General features: G+C 30.9%; 2 protein-coding genes across 4 annotated transcripts in view; one reads left to right on the top strand and one right to left on the bottom strand.

Annotated features, from left to right (window-relative positions):
* Positions 1 to 1,173: 1,173 nt before the first annotated feature.
* On the bottom strand, positions 1,174 to 2,915 carry LOC148226659 (phenoloxidase-activating factor 2-like). 2 transcript variants are annotated; one of them, XM_088203999.1, is made up of 6 exons: positions 2,368 to 2,915; positions 2,119 to 2,298; positions 1,966 to 2,063; positions 1,675 to 1,908; positions 1,415 to 1,616; positions 1,174 to 1,356 (listed from the first exon to the last, which is right to left on the bottom strand). In XM_088203999.1, exons 1-6 carry the CDS (start codon positions 2,869 to 2,871, stop codon positions 1,192 to 1,194), a joined length of 1,383 nt encoding a protein of 460 aa, XP_088060125.1. In that variant the 5' UTR covers positions 2,872 to 2,915; the 3' UTR covers positions 1,174 to 1,191. The 2 variants fall into 2 exon arrangements, with proteins under 2 accessions (XP_088060125.1, XP_088060126.1); XM_088204000.1 differs by having other exon boundaries at positions 2,428 to 2,915.
* An 8,111-nt stretch (positions 2,916 to 11,026) lies between these two features.
* The window catches only part of LOC148226658 (C-Maf-inducing protein-like), a 57,556-nt gene continuing 42,834 nt past the window's right edge, over positions 11,027 to 25,748 (top strand). The window contains exons 1-2 of one of the 2 annotated variants that reach the window (XM_088203772.1): positions 11,027 to 11,083; positions 13,636 to 14,450. In XM_088203772.1, the coding sequence (XP_088059898.1) occupies positions 13,923 to 14,450 (528 nt within the window). In that variant the 5' untranslated portion in view covers positions 11,027 to 11,083; positions 13,636 to 13,922. Of the gene's footprint in view, positions 11,084 to 13,584; positions 14,451 to 25,748 lie in introns of both variants that reach the window. The other variant, XM_088203773.1, reaches the window with a different exon arrangement.

Genomic DNA, 25,748 nt, shown 5'->3' with positions numbered 1-25,748 from the left:
CACGTGGGAAAGAACTGGCGTTTTAGCGGTTTGACTAAAAGGAATATTGGGGTTATAGAACAGCGATTTCTTTTCTTTTCACGTAAATTAACTCTAAAATGGGATGTATTGTTAACCAAAAAATAAGAAAAAAATGTAACTAATTCAAAGGTAACCGACCACTACCTAAACAGCAAAATGTATATTTTAAGAAAAGCATACAACATGCCGTGAAAGTTAACTTTTTATTTTTGACGGATTTATGTTACACATGACGAAAGAAAATAATAAAACAAATATATATAAATCATACAGATTAGACCAGGAGTCGAAAATGTTGTAGATATTTTCCCAGTCGTTAATAAGTCACTTGAACAAATTTACCGTAGAAATTCGAACATCGCTTTTTGCTTAAAAGTACGCAAGAGCTTAACCCTGAAATCTCATTTACCGACGCCCAGCACAAACCATTCCCACTTCGATTGGCAGATCTGGTTTAGTCACGCAGTCGCTTTCAAGCACCAAGAGTTTAACTCGATTATGCCACGGCACAGATAGCACTGTACGTATATATCTTAATTCTTATTTATTATACAAATTAAACTGTCGTATTACAACTTAATATTGTAATTGAAAAATAATTTATAAATCTGTAATTTTCACTTAAAATAAGCGCTTGTGTCAATCAAACATTAGTAACACCACAAGACTAAACGATACAACAAATTTAAATATCAGATTATAAACATGATAAAGCATCATCATCTCTATGTAACAAATATGAAAAATCTATCTCTGTAGATAAATTATTTGCAGTTTGTATTAATAAAATGCGCAAAATCGCGACGACAAAAATTTTGTGCATACTATAAAACTGTAGCGTGGATTTTCAAAATATGAATATTTCTTTGAGATATTTTATTATATTATCATATGGTTTTATATTAGTATTATTACGAATTATCTATAATGAATTTAAAAACTTTTTCATTTAAATTTTTTATGTCACTTATAAACTTGAGAAACAGTATTGGACCAAGATTTCGTCCTTGGGGTACTACATAAGATAATATTATATCTTTGGAGTATTCATTTTTTATACCAAAAAAAATATTTTTTATTATACACAAACAAATATTATATTTTATAAAAAAAAACTATATTTTGTATTAAAATCTCATGTTACAATAAATATTAAAGACAAATAAAAAATTATGTTGTAGCTTGTTTGTTCGAAATCCATGGCAAAAAATTAACAATATTGACATATGCAGCTGGAACACCTTGTGCTGCACAACCAATTCCCCAAGCCACTAGACCAGCCAAAGTCCATCGTCCAGGAGACGTTTCGCAAACTAAACCAGAACCTCCATCTCCCTATTAAAAAAACAAAAATTAATACCTTATAAAAAAATATAAATCATTATAGTATTACAGTGCAAGAATCTTTATTTGATTCTCCTCCTGCGCAAATAAAAGAAGCTCTATCGAGAGTATAAGCAGGACCCAGTCTTGTATTTCTAAGAGAAGTCTCACACGTGCTACTTGGTAAAACCGGAACATCGATAGCTTTAAGTATCGTTTGAAATTGCCCAGCACTCGAAAAGGAATCTTTACCCCACCCAGAAACCCAGCATCTATAAACAAATATATTTTAATACGATGTTTTTAAAATATGGAATAATTTAGACTCACCTTTGACCATCGAAAATTTGTCCACTGGTTGGCATACATATTGGTACTATATTAACAGTCCCAGATGCTACAGTTCCGGCAATTCTAATCACTGCTATATCATTTTGTAATGTATTAGGATTGTATAATTCGTGGGTCCAAACTCTCAATATAGTGTAATCTCTGAAAGGGAACGGTTCGTAGTTACCAGAAGCATCCCACTCGCCCAAACGCAGTTTAAGTCCAACGCCATTTCTGTAATAATATATATCAATAAATATTGTTGAGTTTATTTAATCTTCGGTTACTTACGGATAATTTGCAATTTTATGGGCTGCTGTCACTACATTTTGTGTGTCAATCAATGTGCCACCTCCCACATATGAATTATCAGTAGCTAAGATTACCACCTGAAAGATTATGTTTTAATATAATTCTAAATAGCTATAGTGAAAAATAGCTTACCATCCAAGGATAATCTCCATATTTAGCTTGTCCTGGTTGAGGAGCGGGAAAATTTGCATTTTGAAGGCGAGATCCACAAGAATACTGAGGCGATGCGGATTGACAGCAGAGTTGAAGACCGTATGGACACTGCTGAGGACTTGTTGTAGGGCTGATTGTAACCGGAAAAGGAGTGGTGATCTAAGATAAATACAGTGTTACATTAAAATAAACTTATAGCTTCAGAATTAAAATTAAACTGGTGCTAACTCCTGATCCTCCCACTATACGAATATCAATGAGTCCAGCTCCATTAGGGTTATACGGAACTGTGGTACCAGGCGAAGTGGTGGTTGAAGGACACGTCCCAGGGAAAACGCATCCGCAGTTGGTCGATTGTCTTTTAATGCGTCGTAAACTCCTTCTGCTCCTTGGAAACGAAATAGATCCATCTCCGCTATTACTGCCAAAACTCCCGAGCGTTTCAATATTTCCACCAGTAGGATTAGGTCCTATTGCTAGGAGCTCAGCGTCTCTGAGCTTCAAAGAAGGAGTAGAAGTGCCTAATCTTGGATCTATCAGCGGAAATCCTGTTGGACGCAGGGTCGTATTCGGCGGAATTGTTGGGATTATAGAACCAATTCCAGTGGGAGTGATTATAGACACTGGTCCAAGAACCAAAGGCGAATACAGATAATTGGGCCGAACTGGGGCGAAGCCCAAGCAAGCCGCCAGCAGCCAAACGCACATGATTGATAATTCACTGAGCACCATTAAGTTATTTGATTTTCACGAAAAGCTCTTCACTCGCGGTTTGTTTGACGAATTTTCGCACCCAAATGTCGGCTTTTCTACAAAAGCGGGCGCATAAATACACTCGGTCATGGTGTTGAGCGGAAAAATAATTTTCTATTTGTTCACAAGCACAATTTTCTAGAGCGAGCCTAAATTGTGTCCGTAATGGGAGCGATTTATTGTTAGTACATTTCCAATGTGCTTTGACATAGGTGACAGACATAATGGAAATAGACCCCGTATTTGTCACATAATAAAATAATTCCTACACTTATCGTATGTTTATTTAGGTTTTACTATAATTTATGAACGTATATAATTAAACACGAGGCTGGGATTGTGCAAGGTTAAGCTTATGTAAATATTGTTTGGAGTTAGTTCCTGGCATCAAACAGGGAAATTGAGAATGTATAGTAGGCATGTAAATTTTAAAATAGACAGATGTGTATACCTAAGAATTTTGCATAATATTCATTTAAGTAAGTATGATTTGATTAATAATAATAATTTGATAATCGAAATTGTAGTAAAATTATTTTTGAGAAAAATAGTTGTAAAAGGTTATGTTTATTGCTTATTATGTGCATCTAAACAGAGGTTTGATTCATTGATTCGACAGTGTTTTATCATAGGAATTATTATGCAATTCTGATGTACATATCAGGGGCGTATATTCAGGGTGTGCTAGGTGTGCACCCGCAAAACCATCTAAAATATAAATTTAGAAATTTAGAAAATTTAAGGCGTAAAGCGACATCATTTTGCATACAGTAGTATGCAAAATTATAAAATTTTAATATGCAGTGTATAGTATGCATTGGTATTTGTCATTCGCTCTGAACGTTTTCGCGCGAGCGATCGTTTTGGAACAACACATATAACGCGCCGACTTTGCGCGCGGCCGCCAACTAAAGTAAATTGTTCCGAGATTTAACGGCTGAAGTCGATCTGTCGGCTGGCAGCGCTCAGTAGTAAAATTGGTCTCGAATTTGGTGCGCGTACTTCAAAAACTCTTGCGTCCGTCGCTGCTTTTTTATTACATTATATCACAATAACAGGTCACTCATTTTTTATATTTTGCCGTAAAATAGTTTATTATCTTATTTACATATGATCAATATTTAATTTTCTATTCTAGATTATATTTTTTTATTTACCCCAATAATGATGAAGAATACTGTTGAAGATATTTTGAATAATCCATTTTCAAAAAGAAGTTATGAAATTAAATTGAAGATAATATTAAGAAAGAAAGAAATTCAGCAAATTTCGTCGCTATTATTCTTGACGAAACTTCAGATATAATGACGAACTCACAGCTCTCAACAGTTTTGCGTTTTGTTTATGAAGGTAAAGTTTACGAGCGGTTTATTGGCTTTACAGACGTTAGCTCTGATAAAACAGCCGATAGCTTATTTTGCCACGTTGTAAATATAATTGAAGAATTTCAAATTCAAGAAAAATTAGTTGGACAGACTTATGATGGGGCGAGTGTAATGAGTGGGCATATTAATGGTTTGCAAGCCAAAGTACTCGAAGTTTATCCACTGGCCATTTTTACACACTGCTATGCTCATATGTTGAATTTAACATTACAACAAGGTCTTTCCAATATAAAAGTGTGCAAATCATTCTTTCAAACTTTAAATGGATTGTCTGCATTCTTTTCGAAATCTTCCCAACGAATAAATGCTTTACAAGAGTTTGTAGCTAGAAGACTTCCTTCTGTTACACCTACAAGATGGAATTATAACATCACAGTTAAGTAACACAGTGCAAAAATACAGAAATGAATTTACGGACTTTTTTCGAGACGTCGTGAAAAATTGTGAACTATGGGACCCCGACACTGTAATAAAAGCACGAGGTTTTCTTAGCTTTTTGGAAGATTTTGAAACAAGAAAACTTCTCCACATATTTTCAAACCTTTTTGGAAAAACTGATGTGCTATTCAACATTTTACAGTCCAAATCTTTTGACATATTATATTGCTGTAAGAAAGTTACCGAAATTTTGCAACAACTCAGACATGAACAGGAAAATAATTATGAAACATTATGGGATTCTTATGTAACGGAAGAAAATTATCCAAGACTGAGTAATGATTTGCTTGTTGAAGAAAAGCACGCGTTTAGCCAACTATTTAATACAATAGTTGATAATATATGTAAGCAAATTGAAAACCGTTTTTCTTCAATGTCCAAATTGGAATATTTTCACCTTCTGGAGAAAGAAAAATATGAGCAATATAAAGAAAAATTTCCAAATGAATTACTTAACAAACTGCAACAATTCTATGAAACATTATTTGATTATATAAGTTTAAAAAATGAGCTTGCTGTTCTTAATCATTTACCTAAATTTGCAGAGAAATCTGTTCATGAGCTTGTACAACTTATGAACACAAATAATCTTGAGTCAGGTTTTCAGGAAATAGATAAATTAGGCAAACTAATATTAACTCTTCCAAGCAGTACTGCTTCAGCAGAACGTTCATTTTCTGCTCTGAAACGAATTAATAATTGTTATCGAAGTACCCAAGGCCAAGAAAGGCTATGTGGCTTTAGCTTGATTTCAATAGAAAAAGGGATCCTTATGGATATTAAAAAGAAGAGCACTTTTTATGACAGCGTGATAGAAAAATTTATGATTAAAGAAAGAAGATTAGATTTTATATATAAATAATTATAAGTTTATGTTTATTGGAAATTTGATATTTTTGTATAATAATATTTTAGATTAGGTTTGATGTTTATTTATTTATTTATATATGGGAAAAAGCTGTAAGGCAGTTTAGGCATGTCAAAACCTCGGCTAATAAAAATGAAAAAATGTACTTTATTTTTTATTTTTTATAGCACACCCAATATTAACACCCACCGTACGCCACTGGTACATATATGTAATTATATAATATACTTAAATACAAAAATAAGCTATTAGCATAATATTGTTATAAACAATTTTAATGAATAATGAATTTTCAAATATATAATATATCACGATTATTAAAAAAAACTTATAGATATTAGTAATTGTATAAGCTTTTGTCTTAAGGCTTATTTTTTACTTATATTTAATACAAATACAGTTTTAATTGACCGCAGAAGTGAAAATATACAGCGCAATATCACGTAACATAAATTTAATACACGTGTATATAATATATTACAATCAAATTATATTTATTCTATAACTATACTAAACGCTTTATAAATTTATTGTACATATATCGGTTTTTTTTATTTTTTTATTTATATATCAACCGTTTTAACGTGTTTTAAATGAAGACCATATAAATATCAACAACTAAAAAAGAAAACGAGTACGGCCAGGGGAATAATTTACGGAAATCTGAATTTGTATATTAATATTCCAAGGTCAATCCGCAAAAATAAAAATGCAGCGGGTTTCTTCAATGGAATAAAGGAACACATTCGTGCATAAAAAATAAATTATAATATTTATTTTTTTGTATTCTGTTTATTTTTATATTATTTTGTTTTATATGTATGTTTTAATTACATTTAGGCCGGTTTCACACGTGCCGGGTGGATTTGCCCGACACCGGGCCGGCGCCGTGTAGTGGGGGATGGTGTTGTATGGGCTAGTACCTATCATTTCAGACGTGCCGGACAAATCTACCCGGCGCCGGCCCGACGCTGCCCATACAACACCACCCCCAATACACGGCGCCGGGCAAATCCATCCGGCACGTGTGAAACCGGCCTGAGTGTATAAATATTATCTAAATTAATTATTAAAATAAATATTAAGTTATAGCTGAAATACTATGAACATACCTCCTGGTTACAATGGAATGAGGAGCTCCAATGTCTTCGAATATATTTTTCATGGAAGCCCACATAAAATATCATGTGCAAATTTCTTTCCTTTTCTGTTATTAATTGATTTATACTCACTAGAATAGAGACAAATGCGATTGCTTGACAGTATTAAATGGCAGGAACAAATACTTTGTAAGAGAATGCGGCAGGAGAACGACGGCCGATCGCGGAGCCTCGCCGACCGGCCCCCGCCCGTATCATTTCCAACCGACAATTACTCATCCCGCTAAGCTTCAATTAATTTTATTTTATTGTTTTTTTCATACATGGCAACGTATTCATTTGTCATTTTCTCGAATTTATAGTATTTTTGTTTTATTTTAAATGTAAGTCTAATAGTAGCAATTATAAAATGAATGTATATTTTTCATTCAGATTGAGATTTATTTACCGAACCATAAAGTTTTTTATAAATATGTTTTCATCTATTTTTTATTTCTTTGTTTTAATACAATTTCTGGTACTTATATATTATATCAAGCAATCGCTATATTTTTTTCTGATTTGCTGTTGCTAATTTGTACAATTTTATATAATTTAATTTATTCTTGAATAATAGTGGTGACCACAAATTAATGGCGCTATACATAATACAGAATGAACCATAATTTTTTGCAATTTTAAAAATTTAACAAAAAAAATCTACAGGTCGTGTGATTGTAAATGTTTATTTCATTAAAAGAACACAATTAGGAAAATTATCTTTAAAAAATAATGTCCACCGTGACATTCTCCTCGAACTTCTAAACAGTAGTTCTTTTCATATTTGCCTAATAAAAAAGTCATATCCAGGTGACAGTGACTACTGTGTATCATCCTTTTTATATTTGTATGAAATTTATATTGACTGAAAAGGACGTGAATCTAAAGTGCTGCCATATTTTACCTAAGACATGAATCGCAACCAAGATCCAGTTTTGAAATAAATATTTTATTTTTTCGTATGCCATCATTTTTCGCATTATCACCATAAAACTTCAATGATCTGTCGCAATTATCTCCAATAAACTCGTTCCATTCCGATGAAATATATAATTTAGCAATTATCATCATTCGCGCCTAATTTTCGAGTACTGCGCAATAATTCACCTTGATTTACATGCGGTGACAATTCGTACGTTGCATTAAAAATATTATGTTGATTACGGTAATGCCGTAATAATCAACTTCCACACCGACAAAACCCAATCTTGCATGATAAGCGCCATCGAAATGATTCATTCAATGTTTGCACAATGGTAAAGTACAAATCATTGCGTAACGTAGATAATAAATCATATTTGTTTCTTAATGGTTCCTACTTTCAACGACTCATTATTTCGAATCGATCAATTTAGTCGTGAGCGATGACAATTCGTTTACTCACGTATATATGGTTGGATTAAAACTAGGGATTCAAATATAAGAAGAGAACTTTTGTGAAAATTATATAAAAAAATAGTATGCAAGTTTCCTTTAAGTTCATTACTTGTTTATACTATGGGGTATATTTCTTCACTATGGCTAAAACTAGGAAGCACTCTGATAAAACTAAGTTGACTGCGAATTAAGGCAACACATTCACTAGCAGACCTTGACGGGAAGACTACGACCGGCAGCGCCTCGTCCGCCGATCATCTGCATCATCATTAATACAACATGTAACTAATTCAATCGTGAACTAATTTCAATAAATATGTCTAATTGCAATGCATCACTATCCCTAAAATGCTTAAATTTATGATAAGACTTGATATTTTTAAAATAAAATATAGATAGATGGCGTTAAATCAACCTTTAAGCTACTGTTACAATCTAGAACCTTTTTAGGAAAACCGCCAAGATTTTCGAGGAACACAATTTAGAAACATCTGATGTAAACAATTAAATACCAACACTAAAGCTATGGTTGATTTTTCGGTCATCATTTTTTATTTACTTTTTGCATCATTTAAATTTAAAACTAAAATACTTTATTTTTTAATTAATTTCTTCCGACATTTTTTTTAATAATAACTCATGATAAACTTTGTCAAAAGCCTTTTCAAAATCTCTATATACGGTGTATATTTAAATTCTCGCGTCGAGAGATTTTGTCACCATTTTGGTGAAAAACAGAAGGTTAGTAATAGTAGAACGAGAGAAACGAAACTCATGCTGTCCAAGAAAACTTGCCGAAAAGACTTTCGGGTAAAGTACTGATCAAGTGCATAATATAGTATCTCATAGAAGTCCAAGAGAGCAGATTTTACATCAACGCACACACTAAGAGCAGATAAAAAAATAATGTTTTTATTATTTTAATATTACTTATAATCTATATTTTGGGTACTTTAATAATAATACGTATTTTTTACTATCGTGATGCATTTGAGTAACCAGTTAAGTCACAATGGTTTTAATTTAATTTAAATAAATAAATTTCAGTTCTTACTCGATCATTTGTCAACATATCGAGGAATAGTTGAAACGTTGGTCTCCTCCCCTTTTCCCCATCGTATATAGGTTTGAAGTTTGCCTTAAAAAACACCAAGAATTACATTGTAAGCAGAACTATCACTTAGATTCCGTTAAGTACAACTTTAATTGCAACCAGCCTGAGCGTTCAACGAATCAACATAAAGGATCCTTTGTCCAGAAAAAAAGCAGTCGCTCTCACTTTAATCATTAGATCTGGTCTATTCTATTAATTACCTTGAATATGATAATTAAAATAAACGCGTGTGCTTGAGTAATATATAAATGCTATTGCAGATGTTGTAAACTAAAAGATCTTGTAAATTAACGAAACATATTTTCAATAAAAATAAAATATGCTAATTTCTTCATATGCTAGAATAATTGTAGTGGTTAATTTTTACTTGTTACAATTAACCGTAATACTTTAAAAAATGTTATTTTTATTGTGCTTATGGTTTTGTGGCGACTTATCTAAGCTGTTACGTAATAAGTAATTTATAAATACGCAAATAAATTGTACAATATGTGACCATAAATTAACATATTAGGAAAGACATGGAAACTAATGGATCTTGTTTGAGCTAATTTAATAGAAAAAAATGAGGATAATCGGCAAGCAATATGGCGCTTTTAAAACGGATATTTATTGTTGTCCTGACATATGTATGTTCAAAATACGAACGAATGAATACATTTTTTTAGACAACCGACGCAAGGATGATGTCGCCAGGTGTAAATAAATAAAGTCAAATATTAGTGATGAAATACTATCTGCAAGCGCAAGAATGTTCGTCCTTATAAGTAAAAAAAGAACAACAACCCAAACCAACTGTAATACGTTGAAGAATATGAAGAAAAGAACAACTTACAGTTTAGATGGTGCCACGCCTCCCTAGATGATGCAGCAACAGCGGCGCGGCCCAGAGAACCCGCGCCCTTCAGAGATGTCGCACAGCTCCTGAGCAGCCCAGCATGAGTCGCTGAAGAATAAGAATGCGCTGCAACGAAAAAACTTCTGAAAAAGAAAATTTACATTAATTTATTGAGCATAGTATTAATTTAAAAAAAATGTAACAATCAATGTAAGCAAAAATCATAACTTTTTACCATATTTTTTTATAATAAATATTCGCTGGATTATCCCTGGATTGACTAACTACGTTTGTCTTTTGACAGCGCATTTAGGAGCATGAAACTTGACCAGTAAATATGTAATGTAGTTGCTCCTGGGTGAACGTGTATGTGCCTTATGCATGTATGATTTACCCAAGAACCTTGTTCCTGTTCTAAAACCCAATAATTACTATCCGGCGTGGCTCACAACTGTTGCTATCCCTATCGCCTGGCTTAAAGAGGGTGTTTTCTTTAAAAAAAATATATTATTTCAAAAAAGTTGTAAGCCCGCTCACTTATCTCTTTAAAAAATAAATTTTAAAGTTGTTCCGAAAAACATTATATTTTTTGGCGAATGGTCGCCACAACATTTTCATATTCCATTTTATAGACCAGTTTAAAGGAGAAAATAATAATAAAACCTGGTTCGATGTTACAAAATACAGACGAAAAAATGCACTTGAAAGCAAAATTAAAATTTTCAATCCATTCGAAATCCAAAACCGCAATTATTTTCTTATTAATGATATTTTATTTTAAGTGATTTTTGGCGTGTTCAATGTTATACTGAGCTATAAAAATATATTTAATAAATATTAAAAAAAAACATATCAGCGACTATATTTTTGAAAATTGTAAACAACGTAAGTTTGTCATCCACCCGCAAGATGGCAATACTTTAAACGCGTCGGTAAAATAGAGCGCTTCGCTGTCAAACCTGAAGCCCGACAATCAGTCTGTCGTCGGTCTTCGTGCTGTTCCGTCGGTTTCCGTGTTCCCGCTCAATTGCAGTTTGTTTTCGTTTTTATTGGTTTTAATAACAATGGTGCCTCGATAATAATGTGTAAACCGATAATCGTCCGTTTTTAAAGATAACCCGCCTTATAAAATATATTTTCAGCCACTAAACTCACATCGGTTCACTTACACATACAGATATATTATAAACTGTGCTCATTCGAACGTTCAATATAAATTATTTCTGACTTACAATCACAAATCGAACTTATTATGTCTTACATCGATACTTTTTCAGTACTCCAAAAAATTAGCTTTTTCGTATTTTCCGTATTTAAACATGCGTTTGTAAATCAGAATTTATCGCGTGTATTTTTGACATATTAATCTGGAGCGTGCAATAAAAATAAAAGTGTTGCCATAGCAAAGCCGGCATTCGCGATTTATATATAGCACTTTATTACCAAATAAAACATCGCTCAGGTGTACAACGTATTATCTTATATTTATATGATTCTCCTTTTTCGTTTCATTGTTGAGATTAGACAAATGAATTTTTGAATTTGATTAAATTGGGACATGGTTATATTAAAATTATAACCGTTTTGTAACGTATTTAAACAAAAGAATGAAAACATATTATATATGTATGTTATATTTCAAAGCTTTATGCGATCCCTTTTTACAACAATTATGCTTTAAAAAAATGAATTCATAATAATTTTCATTGTTCCAGTGATAGAAAAACAATCTAAACAATTTATATGTGTAGGTTATACGTATTTATTTTTTCCAATATTAAATTCTCAAGCAAATCTATAATTATATACGATACATAAGTCAGACTCAAGGCTCCAATGCAATATCAACTGACATAAACGTAGTTTTAAATTCACATATTTACTTATAAATATTTAAAAATTCCCTGGTTTACTTGTATTTTTTATAATTTATAATAAAACACAAAGTTTAATAGTAGTTATAAAATCAATTTTTGATAAGAAAACTACAGCTAAATCATTTTATATGTTCAGTATTTAAACAATTTCTTAAGTTAAAGCTATTAACGGACATTCATAAGATCAAATGTCGCTATGTCTTCCAATGAATTGAGATTTTATGTAAATAAAGTTTTAATATGTTTTTCTTCGCCTGAATTAATTTTCTATAATAATGATAAAAAACAATAAAATTTACGACGAAAGCATATGAACTTGTATTTAGGGAACGCATATATGCGTCATTCAATATGACTATAATCGGTTTAGAAATCACAGTCTATATCTTTAATCAAAATTCAATGTTAAAAAAAATATTTTTATGACATCCCCATAATTAACTTCTTTAGTCAACAAACCTACATATAATACAATGAATCTCTTTTTTATATTTCAAACAATTTTAAATACTATCGTATTTAATTAATTATGCGTACGGTCTACCTTTACATCTGTTGACGGTTGCGAAACATCCATTTTTTGTTCAAACCAAAACTTAACCTAAACGAATTGACAAAACTAAAAAATAAGCCGCATGCGTTTTGTTGGGGGCTCCTTTGAATTTTGTCAAAAGAATAGTTCACTCAGTAGAAATTTCCCATAATCTTCCCGTAAATTTCGATACACAGTACAGAATTTTTATTTCTGTAGAACAATTGAGCAATTTTAAGGTTAAGCGATCCATTTCGTAAATGTTTTGTTGCAAACTAAAATTTGCCACTTTGAACACGCGTGATTATTGACAGCTGTCTGATTTACAGTTCTGCCAATATAGGAAACTAATTGGATCAGCATGTACTAAATCAATAATGTAAAAGTTATTACTTATTAGAATCTGTTTAACTGTTATTTTGATTCATGAAATAGCTTAAAGTTATGCATATATAAATACTATTCTAAAAATAATTTTATTTTTATCGTTGTGAAATTGTACCACTGAGTACAAATTTTATTATTAGAGCTATACATGAAATATAAAATTGGAATACAGAAAATATAAACCACATGATAAAAATAGAACTACTTGTTATGGTTAAAAAAACAATTTTATTTTATCTAATCTAAGAATTATCAAATACTATTCTTTAATACACGCGTTTTTAGAACCCATCATTACACATAGTGATTGTAAATTTCTTACGAAATTCAATACTGGTGTAATAAATCACAATTTTAAAAAGCAGGAAACAGTAACTAAAATACACATGAAAACAGTGCATTTATTTGTATTCTCAAAATTATGGCGGAATTATTTGGCGGAAACGGACCAATGAAATTCTTTTGGTAAATGCTGCCTATAGACTGTGATTTCTGAACATAGTATAGTACAGATAATGTTCCAAATTTCTACTTATTCTTATGAAGATACCTCAACCGATTATTTTTCAAAATTTTTACTGCTTTAAAAGTTATGACCATATTCCAAAATCAATGCATATTATATGCATATATGCAATACTCTTAGCTGAAATTTCAAATATATATTTATGTATATATACTATATATGGCTTTCTTAAAAAATCTGTGAAAACATTATTTAATAATTTACATTGTAGTTCAGAGCACATGCGTTTGTTAAAAAAATATTTGATGTGTATAATTTATAGATTCGAAAGAATAAAGTTTGCGTTAAGCAATCCCGTATCTTTTGCTGTTATTTATGAAGATCGTTACTCATCTTGCAAAACAAGACTTCAGTTCATTAAAGATGATTGTGTTGTGCGAAAGAACCACTTAAACCAACGATGACCATCTGAAGGCATCGTTAAGACTTTAAAAAACCTATAAGATGTTCGCCGTTCTTCTGCCAGTATCAAAATCGGCCTTCTAAATGCCGGTCAAGAACCGCTTTGTTTTATGACGCTTCAGAAGCTGCTGCTCTGCTTTCGAGGACATGTTCTGCTTCGGCAGGAGAGCAAAGCAGCAGGCGGAGACCGTCATACCTCCGCCGCCGCCACCCATAACCATAGACAAACCGCCAAAAACGTCAGAGGACGTCATATCCGAGCTGAGCAGCGACGGCAAATACGAAGTGGACATACCGACGCCTAGCGAGTTCAACCTGGCCAAACTGGACAACATCAGATTCATAGACAGCGACAGGCACGACAGCGAGAGTACAGAAGCGAACGTTTCTACCAACGAAGATGGGAACAGTTTCGCCGAAGCTAACGATGTCTTCTTGGCTGGATCCGAACCTCCTCCGGTGCCTGAAGCTGGAGTTATACTCATGAGAACTCCCATCGACAGCACTAGCTCGTCCAATAACTCTGAAACTTTGACTATACCCAGAATTATGGAACATCTAAGCGTGGACGATTTGAACGGAAGGTGCTCAACAGCTTCTACGGCAGATATAGGAAGAATATTTTCTTCGTCGCATCACAGCAGTATGGAATCAGCCATAGACATCAGCAGTTTGGTAAATATTCTTTTATTTTACATTCTAACCTAATTATTGTACAACACAACTACACGAGTCTCTTAAAGATTATGTATAAGGGAGAAAGACACATTCGTGCGATCTATAACCCTATCATCCAACATAGATATATACTTGCGATGATGTTATTTAACCCTTTTTGCACCAAGAAAACAAGATACCTAAAATATAACCCAAATTCTTTTAACTTATTGAAAAATTGTTTTGAATTCTTTCGTTTCAATACTTTTCTATGGTAAAAGCAAAAATTCCTCGACTGTAATCCTTCCAATTTTTGCGATATCTATATAGTCTTCATAGTATCTAAGTCGTATCAAAGATCGAGTTAAACTCTTGAGTATTCAGGTGCCTAATGGTGAATCATTAAGCTTTTAAAGATCGTTTTAATCGACTCAGCATAGATCCACTTAATGCCAGTTCAGGTAAACCATCGTTATTTCAAGTCAGAAGCGAAGTAGTAGTTCTTTGATTGAACTCTGACTGAAGTTCTTAGGAAAGTGTAAATGAAAGAGTGTGGTAGTATTCTGGCCTATGCTTCTCTGGTCTAGTTGCCAAATAATGTAACCAACTTTTTATTAAAAAAAGTATAAAAAATATTTCTTAAAAACCCGTTCTCATGAACAACTGCTAGTAGAGAATATTTAGTGAATAATTTCGTTTTTGTGTGCCACCTAATAACCGGCGCTTGCGTTTCCAAGTATTGTTTGAATATTGGACAACTCTCCAATAAGCACAGCTATTCGGCTTTATACCTATCTATCGGATAGTATTGCTTTGTTCTCATCCAGGTACTCGCAGTTTGTGGATTCGTATTGTGCTCTAGTTATGATTGTATAATATATACATTTATGAGGGCGTCAAAAGGAAAAAGCTTAATTTATTATTACATACTTTTTGATCAGGGGCGTCACTTTAGCTTTTTCAAATCACCAGAATTAAGATCAGTTGCGAATATAATAATTCAAAAACATTTCAAAAAAATAGTTTTATCAAACTTTTGTATATGTAATAGTTAATAAAGTTGGAATGAATTTGATATATGTTCATCAAGATCGGATCCTGATTTAGATAATAATTAAATAACTAGCAATCAGTTTGATAATTTCATTGCGGTTAATTTGACCGAAATTCGCAGAATTCGTGTTTTTATATTTGTTGTTTTAAGACGAAAAGATTTTATTTAGATCAGTTTAATAATTTCATTGCGGTTAATTTATCTAAATAAAATCTTTTCGTCTTAAAACAACAAATATAAAAACACGAATTCTGCGAATTGCAACAATGAAAAGTTTATTATCAACAAAAAACTCATTCAAAAATCATTTGTGAGCAGTGTTTATCAAAGTGTCTACTTTGACCGAAATTCGCAGAATTCGTGTTTTTATATTTGTTGTTTTAAGACGAAAAGATTTTATTTAGATCAGTTTAATAATTTCATTGCGGTTAATATATCTAAATTCTTAAAACAACAAATATAAAAACACGAGTTCTGCGAATTTCGGTCATAGTAGACACGCCGATAAACACTGTGTTCACAAATGATTTTTGAATGCGTTTTTTGTTGATAATAAATGTTTCATTGTCTCGCATTTCGAAACAAAACCATGGATTTTGGAGCGGCACTAGTCACTCGAGTATATTAAGAAAATAAATGACTACCCGTGATGCTCAAGTATACAAGTCATTTCAAATTTCATTGCAGATAGCTTAAACGAATATTTTACGAATATTCGAATATTCATATAATTGAAAATCGGGCGACTAATTCGAATAATCGAATATTAGATTGATAACCCTAGAGAACGCATTAAGCTAGCGTCTGTTATGTCGCAACGGATGATTTAGAATAAATAAATGCTTGCCGGATATCCTTATTTTTTGTTAAAATAAAATATTTGAAAATACCTAAAGATACTGTTAATGTACCTCCACTCGGAAACACATAATTGTTTATTTGTTATGCTGACAAAAAATACGAGAGACACAAATCTATTAGTTTTATGACTCTTTTTAAAGGCTTACAAACTCTTAATCCCGAAAATTAATTATTATGACTTTTAACCAATTGCAGCAAAAAGGCAAATCGCCAGCAATCAATAAAAGTCTGTGAATGAATACATTATTTTTAGACCATATTCATAATCACATATATGTTCAATTATTCACTAGCTACCGCGTTCCATTTCACAGTTTTAATTTATCAGAATTATTTAGTAACATAATAAGTCTACCAACCATGATGGTTGGTTTATCTATTGTATTAATTATATACTACTATTATAGCTTACAATCAATAGATGTCTGTATGCACGACTTAGCTCGACTTTATTTCAATTATCTATTACGATTTTCATCCGTGAGATTCATAAAATCTAGGAAAATCTAATCTTTGCTGCTCTCTTCGAACAAATTATATAATAATCACTAATTTTAATCTTTCTGGTGCGATATAAATTATGAAACACAATGGTTTATATGGTATTTTAGGTATCAGCTATCTAGTAAAACATTTTTTTTAAATTGTATCACTAAAGTGTTGCATTCGCAAGCTTTTAGTATGACACACTTTGAGAATTATAATATAGATAATTCATCAAATATAATATCTGATATACAAAACATTCTTGGCCCAACTCTAGTAATTAATTTACGTCATTTAAAAATAATCTTTGAAAGCTCGTCAAGCGAGCAATAGTACTTAATGCGTGTCAGATAAAGCGACGCTAGTTTATCTCGGGATGTTTTCGAATCCATTAAGATTGCCTGCTTCCTGTGAGCTGAGATTTCCCAAAAGCTCGCAAAGCAAATCGGTCTAATTCCAGGTTTTATTTACTTTGAAACACCAAATCGTCAAAACAAGCATTGTCCAAACGGAACGCGAAATTTGCCTTCTAACAACGGCGGATACATTGCCAAACCGCTGTTGGAACATATCCAAATATGAAATCTGAGACTCCATCAGACATGCGTCATGTGGTTTACATATTTCTTCTCAACTCTCGAACGTGCAACTAATTAATTTATGTGGCAAGTGTGTACGCGTACCTATGTATAATTAAAAGCAAATTTACAGCGTTTCCAAGAAAAGGATATTCGAAACATGACGTAAATTCTCACTTGTCAGCTTCATCCATAAAATATAATATTAATAATATGTAACGTAATATTTACAACATACGAGGGCCCTACATCACTATTATTATGTTATCTATGGAAAGTTCTTTGATTGATGCTCGCTTGGTAATTTACCAGCGGCGACTGTTTTCGATGTATCAAATTATAATACCTGTGGGGAATGTGCTCTAAAATGAATATACATAATATTATAATACATTATCGATATGGATAAACAGACGTATGTGTTTTGTTGTTGTGTAATTCTGGCCCAGGTGTACAAATTATAATCACGTGCTCCAGTAATTAGATATTGAACTTAAAGTAAGATGTGGATTAATCGAAATATTAAATATGACTTTAGAGACACTTGTCCAATACCCCACTGCTGCTCCCTTCATCTTCATCAAGAATTTCCAGACAGTGTTTTTCAGAGCGTTGTACTCATGAATACATACATACATATATGTTTCACTCATTGCCACGTTATCTTAGTGACTTTATTGCCAATATCAGTTAGTTTTGTCATGCTGTAACTTCTGTATTTATATATGATGATCAACACTATCCTTATCGCGGCTCTTCGTGTCATAGCACATAGTTTTGTTCGCATATTATGCTTCCCAACATAACCAATAATATTTATTTTGTTTTATTTACGAGACCATCTCTCATTTCTAACTGTATCACCAAAAAGCACAAAGAGATCGCCAAACATTAAGCATTCAAGTACATCCATCATTCACAATTACACCATGTCTTTATTTATTTGTTTCGTGAATATATGCGCAGATACTATTGTACGGCAACAATATATTAAGCGTCACCTGGGCGTTGAAATATTGCCATACAATCTGTTCCGTCTCCTAATCATTCCAGAGATCAAATCGGACTAAGGGTTGTATCGGTCGATTAGGCGTAGCTCCGCTTGACGCAATTTTGACTAAACCCTCGCATATTTCAAAGTGAAGTAGGACTTCCGACCCGAGTTCCCGCGCGGTTTTAAAATAACCTGTTATTTTAAGCGCGTACCCGATCATTTTAATTTAAATATATTTGATTTATTAATATGAAATATATATCACACAATTTTCAAAATGCAAAATTCTCCGTCTGTTCTTCAATTAAGTGGTGTATCGAAAGGGGATAGGAAATCCATTTCGAGAGTATTGTTTCACAATGTAAATTTTATGTCACATTTTGTTTCGGCATCCTGAAAAATTTGTCGTTTTATTAAAAAAAATTAAATGCGAATACAAACGGCATACTCGGGGGACATTAAAGAATTTTGTTATTATTTACCGTCACTGATTTATGATCTTTAATGTCTGGCTCGCTTGTTATCTATCGGTTGATGGTTAGCAACGCTAGCACGAAATGTGAACAGTTATTTTTCAACTATTCCAATGCAATTTTGATACCAACAGAATAAATTATTTTATTATATAAATAATATTTATTATCGTTTAAGAAATAATAAAAATATTTACTCTTTACTTTTACAAAAATGAAAAGAGCAAATTCTGCATCAAAAAAAATAATGATGCTCTCAAGTTTATTTGTATGTTCAAGTGGTTGACACTTCATTTGTGTTAATCCTTTGACTTGTAGTAGAAACACATTTTTTTTACGTCAACAATATATTGGGACGGGTGAGTCGTTTCACGTGTTTTTACGATAAGCAAATTTATATTTTAAAATTGTTTCACGTTCACGAACAAAAAACGAAACAAATGTTTTTGAAATATTCCTTTGCCATTTTTATATCTATCTTACTTTGCTTCATGACAAAATTTAATCTTGACTGTGGACTATAAAATTCATATATTATGACTAATTAAATCTTGCTTAAATACAACTATAATAATTTACATTTGTTTCATCTGCGGTGTAATATAAGTTATTAGATTGTTTATCCGTTACAATGCGAATATTTAAAACTGATAAATTTATCAACCATAATAGTTTTGTAACAAACAATAAATTTATCCGCCGTTGTTATTCATTTTAATCAAAATTTTAATCTGACAGTTAAAGCTCAGGAACCTTTCCCCCTCTATCTTACTTATATTTTTTTTATTGAACCTCTGCTTCTTGTTTCCCAAATGCAATTCTAACTTTTTCTGTGCTTTGTAAATAAAATTCATAATTATACATATGTCTTGTTATTAACATTTAAATAAAATTATTGTAAACAGTTTCGTCTGATTTATATTACAGTAAAGTTTTGTTTAAATAATTATACATCTATATATATTTAATTCTTAAACTTCTAAATCTATTATTTAAAGAACATATTTAATAGCATTTAATTTAAATCATTAAATCATATTTATAAAATTTTCAATGTCAACAGTCACACTGTATTGTATCATTTGTATCCATATACATACATTGCTGATAACATTACACATAAAGAGTTATGCAATGTTTGTAGTAAAATATAAATGTATAAGTTCTTGTTTTCTGTATCTATCCTTGTCCATTGTTTATTTGAACGATGTGTGTGTACAGAGACATCATTTGCGGGGGAGAGGTAGGTAGAGGCTTTTGCCTCTCTTGAATTTGACCAGAAAAATACATGAGAGTATTGATCAAAGTATATTAAAACCGAATTTTGGTCAATAGGAGGGCACAAAAACGATTATCACTACTCAGAAGTCAAAAATTCACGTCAAAAGCAATAAAATCGTGTCGGCGTCGTCGCAGTGGGAACGCTCGGTAACGAGCGTTCCCACTGCGACGGCGTCGGCACGATTTTATTGCTTTTGACGTGGATTTTTGACTTCTGAGTAGTGATAATTGTTTTTTGCGCTCTCCTATTGATCAAAATTTGGTTTAGATATGCTTCATTCAATTCTCACTTATTTTAAGTAATAATATTGCTATAAAAATTCTTAATATAAACGCTAGATAACTGAGCGTTTCCACTGTGACGGTAACGGCACTGTTTTATTGCTTTTGCCGTGGATTCTAAACAGGGACCTGCTTAAATTTGTCCAGAAAAATGTATGTCATTTAATCTTGTTTAAAAATAAATATAAAAAAACGACCACTGACTGACCAATCTTGCACCCCCCCCCCCTTCTCTCTGAAAAAATCTAAAATGACGCTCCTGTGTGTGATTAACATATATACATATGTTTAAATTTTCTATTCAATATTTTTTTTATTTTTATAATTAAATATTATTTGAGCGAAATACGAAAATCAAATATTTTTGTTTATATAATATAAATATAACTCTATGTCAATAGATAATAGTAGTCAAAAGTTTAAGTAAATATATCCAAGAACCGAGTAATGAATTTGGCCGTGTATTTAGATGCCCTATTTGAAAGACTAATGCAAATAATTTGGATAGAATTAGAATTTTTCGTTTTTGCCTCATTGTAACTTTGGATTTAAAACAAAATGACATAAATCTAACAATAGTTATTAAAATATGCTACTTGGAGATGCTCGGCAGCGATATATAAGACTCATTGTTTTTTGTTGTTAAAATACGGTCCAACGGTTTTAGTGCAAACATCAACTTGAAAATGTATAACTGACTTATTAATCTCTTTAGCCGACAAAATTAAATTAAACAAGTTGCATAATACTTTTGATGCAAAGATTAATAAATACAAATTAAAAAATAAATTAAGCTTTCTTTAACTCCCTCTATAAAATATGAAAAATATCTATTTTGCAGATCAGATTACTCTGGCTTAAGACAAATCTAACAGTATTTCTTCTATATTTAGTTAAACCAGTAAGGAATCTTTCATTCTACTGGAATTTCTCAAAAATATAGCATTGATAAATTTATATTTCGCTTAAATAAAACAGAAAAAATATTGACATAATGATTTTTAGCATATATACTAATTCATATTCATAGTCAAAAATTTTGCTGCTTTCTTTAAGTAAAAATTAGTTTATTTATGCCATTTTTTTAATTTTCTTGTTCAGAAAAATCGCAGTTGCTCGCAAGTTATAGCTTTCTAAAAAAATGTTTAACACATTAAACAAAGATAAACGATTAACGCAAACATCTTTAAAAAAATATTTTTAAATCAAATCTAAAACATCTTATAGAAGTGCATTATTAGTAATCTTCTCACAGATTTTAATATTTTACCAGTGGTATGATGCTTATAAACAAGAAACAGCAATGTACCAAAATGTTCTCATTGCGGCACTGCAAAGCATATTATGTATACAACCATAAACAACCTTGTCTAACCTTAAATCTAGCAACTCGCTATAAATTTTTTTTTGAGGATTCATTTAGAATTTATTACCGCTTTCGTATATATAAAAAGATTAATGACGTTATGTTTAAATCCATGTTGTTGATCATGCAGAAAATGACTACAATGATTAAATATAAATTTAGCCGTTTTCAACAATAAAGTTCTGTAATGTTTATAAATTAAAATATTCGAATATTCGCTTATATTTGAAGTCAAATATTTTTAATTTTTTAATATCTAAATACAGACCAATTCTATATAACATATTACTTAAGTCTTGAACAACGCAGGTAGTAATTTAATTAAAACGGAAATAGTGCACACGAAAATTCACACAGCGATAATTCTGAATATATTATATGTAATTGTTTGATTTTAAAATATATTTTACTTTTAATCCCAACTGCTTGATATATTTCTTTATTTTTAAGTAAAAAATTGTGTAATTATAGGAAATGTAAAGTTATCATACTAAAATAATTGTAAAATAAAAAAATATTAATATTAATTAATTATTAATAATAATATATAAAATATTTTTAAGGCATGATATTTTTAAATTAAAATCATATTAACATATGTTATATATACAGACATTATTTTTATATATATTAATTATTTTTAAATATACATAATATATATGTATATTGATTATCTATTGGTTAAAATTTTTGTTTTTGCGTAATTTTCGTTTGCGCAATAATCCCCGTGACACTGCATAGTTGTGCTATATCACAACTACAGAGTAATTGTATCCTTTTTTGTTTTGCGAAATTTACTATCGTGTACTATCGCAATTACTGAAATTTTTTTTATCTAAAGTTATTGATAAGGAAGTAAGGTAGTAAGAATCTATTATTTTTCAAATTAAAATATAGTCTTGCTACTTTTTATTGATTTTTGTAATTTTTTATTCTTCATAGTTTTATGTTCAAATTCGAATATTTTACCGCTTACTAATAAATATTAAAATAACGGATATATTAAAACAAGCGTAATTTAAATGAGCAATATATAAAATAATTGTTGCATAAAACAAATTGTTTGTGCATTACTATTAGACAGATTAGGTGCGAGCGAGTATTAATCAGAACAGTGAACACTCCATGAATATCTTTCTGTATTGAATCTTTTTTCAAACAAAATATCTCGTGATTTACCTTACATAAATGCACAAAAAAATCGTTTAATGAAACAAAATATTTATTTAAATGCACATCTCTTAAAATAATTCCCTGTTAAATCACACCATTTGAAACCCCTAGTCTGTTTATAAATCTCTTTTTTTGTAAATATGAATATAGGAAATACAGAGCTTTTCAAATAAAAGGCATAAATTATGCATATAGGTTTAAAAATACATATTTATTAGGATATACATATACTTGTATATAGATGTATTATTCTTAATTTACAAGAGTTAAAATATGGCTGTACACTTTTTGCTTTTGTAGCTTATGCAAGTAGTCTTTAAAAATCGAAATAAACTCTTTGCACTACAAGCTTTAAAAGCTTGACTGGACCAGATTTTATTTTCGAAGTGAAATGTCGATTTGTCGTCATTGTTTTTCCAAGTCGGAAGCGAAGTGGTAGTTAAAAGTGTGAGGAGATTAAAGACCCTCAACTCCTTGGCCAATTATTTATAATTTTGACTGAAACTGAAATATCTGTGCTTTTCTGATAATATTGAATTATAATATTTTAGCTTATAAAACAGGTCCATTTGTTCTGGGCTAAATAAATCTGGCAAAAATGGATTTGCTAGTACCTACTATTTGTTTTACTGACTGTTTTATCTATTATCTTTTTATTTCTTTTTTTACCTTGGCCGGATCAAAGTCGCACTCTTTTAACGGTTATTTGTAACACGGTATTTATGTATCAATATCAAATACAGATTAAAAGTAATCTGCATTATATAATGAATTGTATAAATATAGAATTACAAATTATTAATGATTAAAATTAATGACTTAATAGTTTGATAGCATTGAAATATTTTTTTTTTTGATAATTACTAATTCGTTATATGCTCGATAGCAAATTTATTCTCACGTCTAAAAGGAAAACGCTCAAAATTATATTTCTAAATTTTACTGTCAATTTACGTCATAGTAGTTCCAGGTATCGAACGAAACTAATGGAAAATATTTTTTTTATTTTGTCTAGTCACAAAAGACAATAACCAGAAGAAGCGCGCATTGTGATGTTTTCGCAATTTTTCGAGTGCACAATGCTCGCAAATAAAGTTGCTCGACGTAGAACTGTAGTCCGTAGTAGTCTTATACCTACTACAAGTAGAGCGTCTCGCTTTCTAGATGTAAGAGTCTTCTTTTGTTCTCGTAGTCCGTCGCTCTCCGTCACCGTATCTTGTCACCGTACAGTTTCATTACTTTTTCGCTGTGACGACACACGAGCGAGAAGAGCAATGACGTAAGTGCACCAACGGTACACGAATAGGTACTACTACCTAGTATACAGTAGTATTCTAGTGGATAAAAAAATAAATTGATAAACGCTCGTCGTTCGCCGGTCGATAAGGCAGTAAAAACTGCCTTTCAAGGTCTCGGCGAAATGTCGAAACGCAGAAAGAACCATTTTCGCAAACACAGGGTCTGACCTTAAATGGATACAGGCGAAATGTTAACGAGGCTAGGCCGTAATATTGTGTGTTATATGATCTACATTTTCGCCTCTCTGCGCTGCCAGTATATTATAATACGTGTATTATATATTGTGAAAGTATTGACAAGTAATCTATCGTCACTGTTCACAATCTTACTAAAACAAAAACTTGTTTTTTTTAGAATCCCATCAAGATAACTTACTCGAAATAAGCATGACTTATTTAATAAAATCGTTCGTATTCTTAGAAAGAGTCGCTTTGATAACATCGTTTTACATGAGATATTCGACATATCTTATCAAAGATTCAAACTTGAGAAATAAAATAAAAGTTAAAACGATTTAAAGGTTCCGTCGAATATTTTAAGTTAAAAGCGTCTTTAAAATCAGAAAAGCTCGCGTTGCAAACTTTAATGCAGCGCAACCTTTTCAGCCTCGCGGGCCACATTCGGCTTTTAACGTTCGTCAGATGCTTATATAAATAGTAGATTTTATACATAATTTCTTAAAATATAGATATCAAATTCAAGACTTCTAGGAATATTAACTTACATTAACATAGTGTGAGATATGTATTTTTTATAATTTTTAAAGTTCAAAGTTTCATAGTAGAAATGATATATTTAAGTAGTTAAATTATTTTTAGCATTCAATAATTTTTTTAAATCAATTTAATATCATTCATGAAATAACCTTAAATATAATTATTAGGTCTTGCTTTTAACTCCCATAACCTAGTGTTTTTGAATTTCAATTTTGTATGGAAGATCGAAAATATCTATTATAATTATAATAATTATAATTCTGATAAATCATCATTATTTATTTATTTAAATAATTGATTTAACTAATTTTTAAATATCCTTAAATTTTTTAATCTTATAGATGCATATAAATAGTTAAAATAAAATCGTGCATAATGACAAATATTGACTGTAAGCTGTAGTAATAGTCTATAATTAATAAAATATATGTCATTAATTTACATTTAAATCTTTCTTTATCTCTTTCGTCGACATTCATAAATAAGAAAGAAATGGGTTACACGGATATAATTTACCTCGGATTGCAAGATACGTATGCATTATATATATACAATCGATATGGTCGGTTTGACTCTTTTCTATATTTAAAACAATTTTATGTTTTTTTTTTAATTATTGATACAATTTATTTTTTATTTAGTGAAATTTGCAGAATAACTAATGACACAACTTAAAAAAATTCTATGCATTTATATTGACATAAAACTTGTTTTAAAAATATATTTCTTCAAAAATTGTCATTTTATTTAAAG

The sequence above is a fragment of the Plectrocnemia conspersa genome, unplaced genomic scaffold, assembly GCF_051122295.1.
Source record: "Plectrocnemia conspersa isolate PC_06_02 unplaced genomic scaffold, ASM5112229v1 ptg000014l, whole genome shotgun sequence".
NCBI lineage: Eukaryota > Metazoa > Arthropoda > Insecta > Trichoptera > Polycentropodidae > Plectrocnemia > Plectrocnemia conspersa.
Note: the sequence above shows the minus strand (reverse complement) of the source record. Positions and strands in the feature narration are given on the sequence as shown.